At 38.9% G+C, this 1654-nt stretch overlaps 1 protein-coding gene across 1 annotated transcript; it reads right to left on the reverse strand.

Annotated features, from left to right (window-relative positions):
* Nucleotides 1–967: 967 nt before the first annotated feature.
* LOC137622443 (uncharacterized) lies at nt 968–1357 on the reverse strand. The gene has a single exon (XM_068353051.1). The coding sequence runs from the start codon at nt 1355–1357 to the stop codon at nt 968–970; it is 390 nt and encodes a 129-aa protein (XP_068209152.1).
* Nucleotides 1358–1654: the final 297 nt, after the last annotated feature.

Below are 1654 nucleotides of genomic sequence, written 5' to 3' on the forward strand. Positions count from 1 at the left end.
TACAATCAAAAGGGGATTTCTACATTCTACGCATTGCTGTACAATGTGTCTCAAAATGAAAATTTGGTCAGTGTAACTTCTACCTTTTCTAGATCCTGCTTGTTCATCTCTCAGCTTTTCATCAATCTTTCTCTCCAGTCTCTTAGGAATAAGCATACTATATATTTTCATAACAACTGACGTAAGTGTTATACCTGTAATTATTGCAATCAGTCTGGTCTCACTTGTTAGCTATTTTCATCAACACTCATCACTCCCATTCATTAGGTTTTGTCTCTTCATGCCACATAATCTTGTAAGTAGTCTGGGAGTCACTTCATTTTCGGCAAGTATCATCTTGGCAGTTATCCTAACATATCCAGGACTTTCCATCTCTTTAGTTTTTTAGGATAGCTTCGACTTCAAACACACTATATTCATTCATGGGCACATTAAGGTCTTCATCAGCTTCAGGTATATCAATCAAATTATTCCCTTCATATGTCCTATTCATAACTTCACCAAAGTGTTCCATCCACGGTGTCTTTCTTCATCTTTTGGTGCTATAACAGAGCCACCTCTCTTTTTGATGGGTATATGCTTCTTCTTCTTTGGCCTAGTTGAGATTTCATTAATAATTCTATGATCAATTTTCACACCATAGCCACTTCCTGAATTCATAGCTTTGTTGACCTCATCTGCTTTACTGTCTAAATACTCTCCCCAGTGATTCCTGGCTTTTCTTTGGACCTCGCTGTCAATAATGGAATACTTAGCATGCTCGACCTTCTAATTATCCTTACTTCTTCGAAAACTTTCAACAATTTAATTTCTGTCTTTGTCTCCTTTTTATAGTATCCCAAGTATCATTCGATATCCATGGCTTTCTCATTGTAACAGTTTGTCCCAAGACTTAACTACCAACTGAATGATATATGTTCTTAATGTCCCACCTCTTCTTCTTCTTTGTCTGCATCTTTTTCCACTTTTATGTGGGGTCGATGTTTCTGGCCAGCGTTCTCCATCTACCTCTGTCCCACACTTCATCACCAGTTAGATCCTTTGATCGAAGATTATCCTTGAAACAGTCCATCCACCTTCGCTTTAGTTTCCTTCTGCTTGGTACCTGTACCTCCATTTCCATCACTCTCCTCCCAATATACTGTTCATCTCCTATCATGACATGACCATACCACCTCAGTCTACTTTCTTGGATCTTATCTGATAGTTCTCTAACTCCTGTGGTACCCTTAATTACCTCAGTCCGTATCTTATCTATTCTTGTCACCCCACACATCCATCTCAACATTCTCATCTCTACCATATCCAGCTTCTTCTCATCTATCTTCTTCAATGCCCACGTCTCCGCTCCATGCATTATTGCCGGTCTCAGAACTGTCCTGTGTACTTTAACTTTCAACTTAACCCCTATTTTCCTGTCGCACAGCACTCCACACACTTTTTTTTTTTTCTAATACTTCCATCCTGCTTGTATTCTGTGGTTTATTTCTGCGTCCAGATCACCATCCTCTGCAACTGTTGATCCTAAATACTTGAAATGTTCAACTCCTTCCAATCTCTCTCCTTGTAAACTAACTTCCCCATTCTCACCATTTTTCAATATCAAATACTCTGTCTTTTTCCTGCCGATCTTCAATCCCCTATTTTCCATTTG

The sequence above is a fragment of the Palaemon carinicauda genome, chromosome 29 (assembly GCF_036898095.1).
Source record: "Palaemon carinicauda isolate YSFRI2023 chromosome 29, ASM3689809v2, whole genome shotgun sequence".
NCBI lineage: Eukaryota > Metazoa > Arthropoda > Malacostraca > Decapoda > Palaemonidae > Palaemon > Palaemon carinicauda.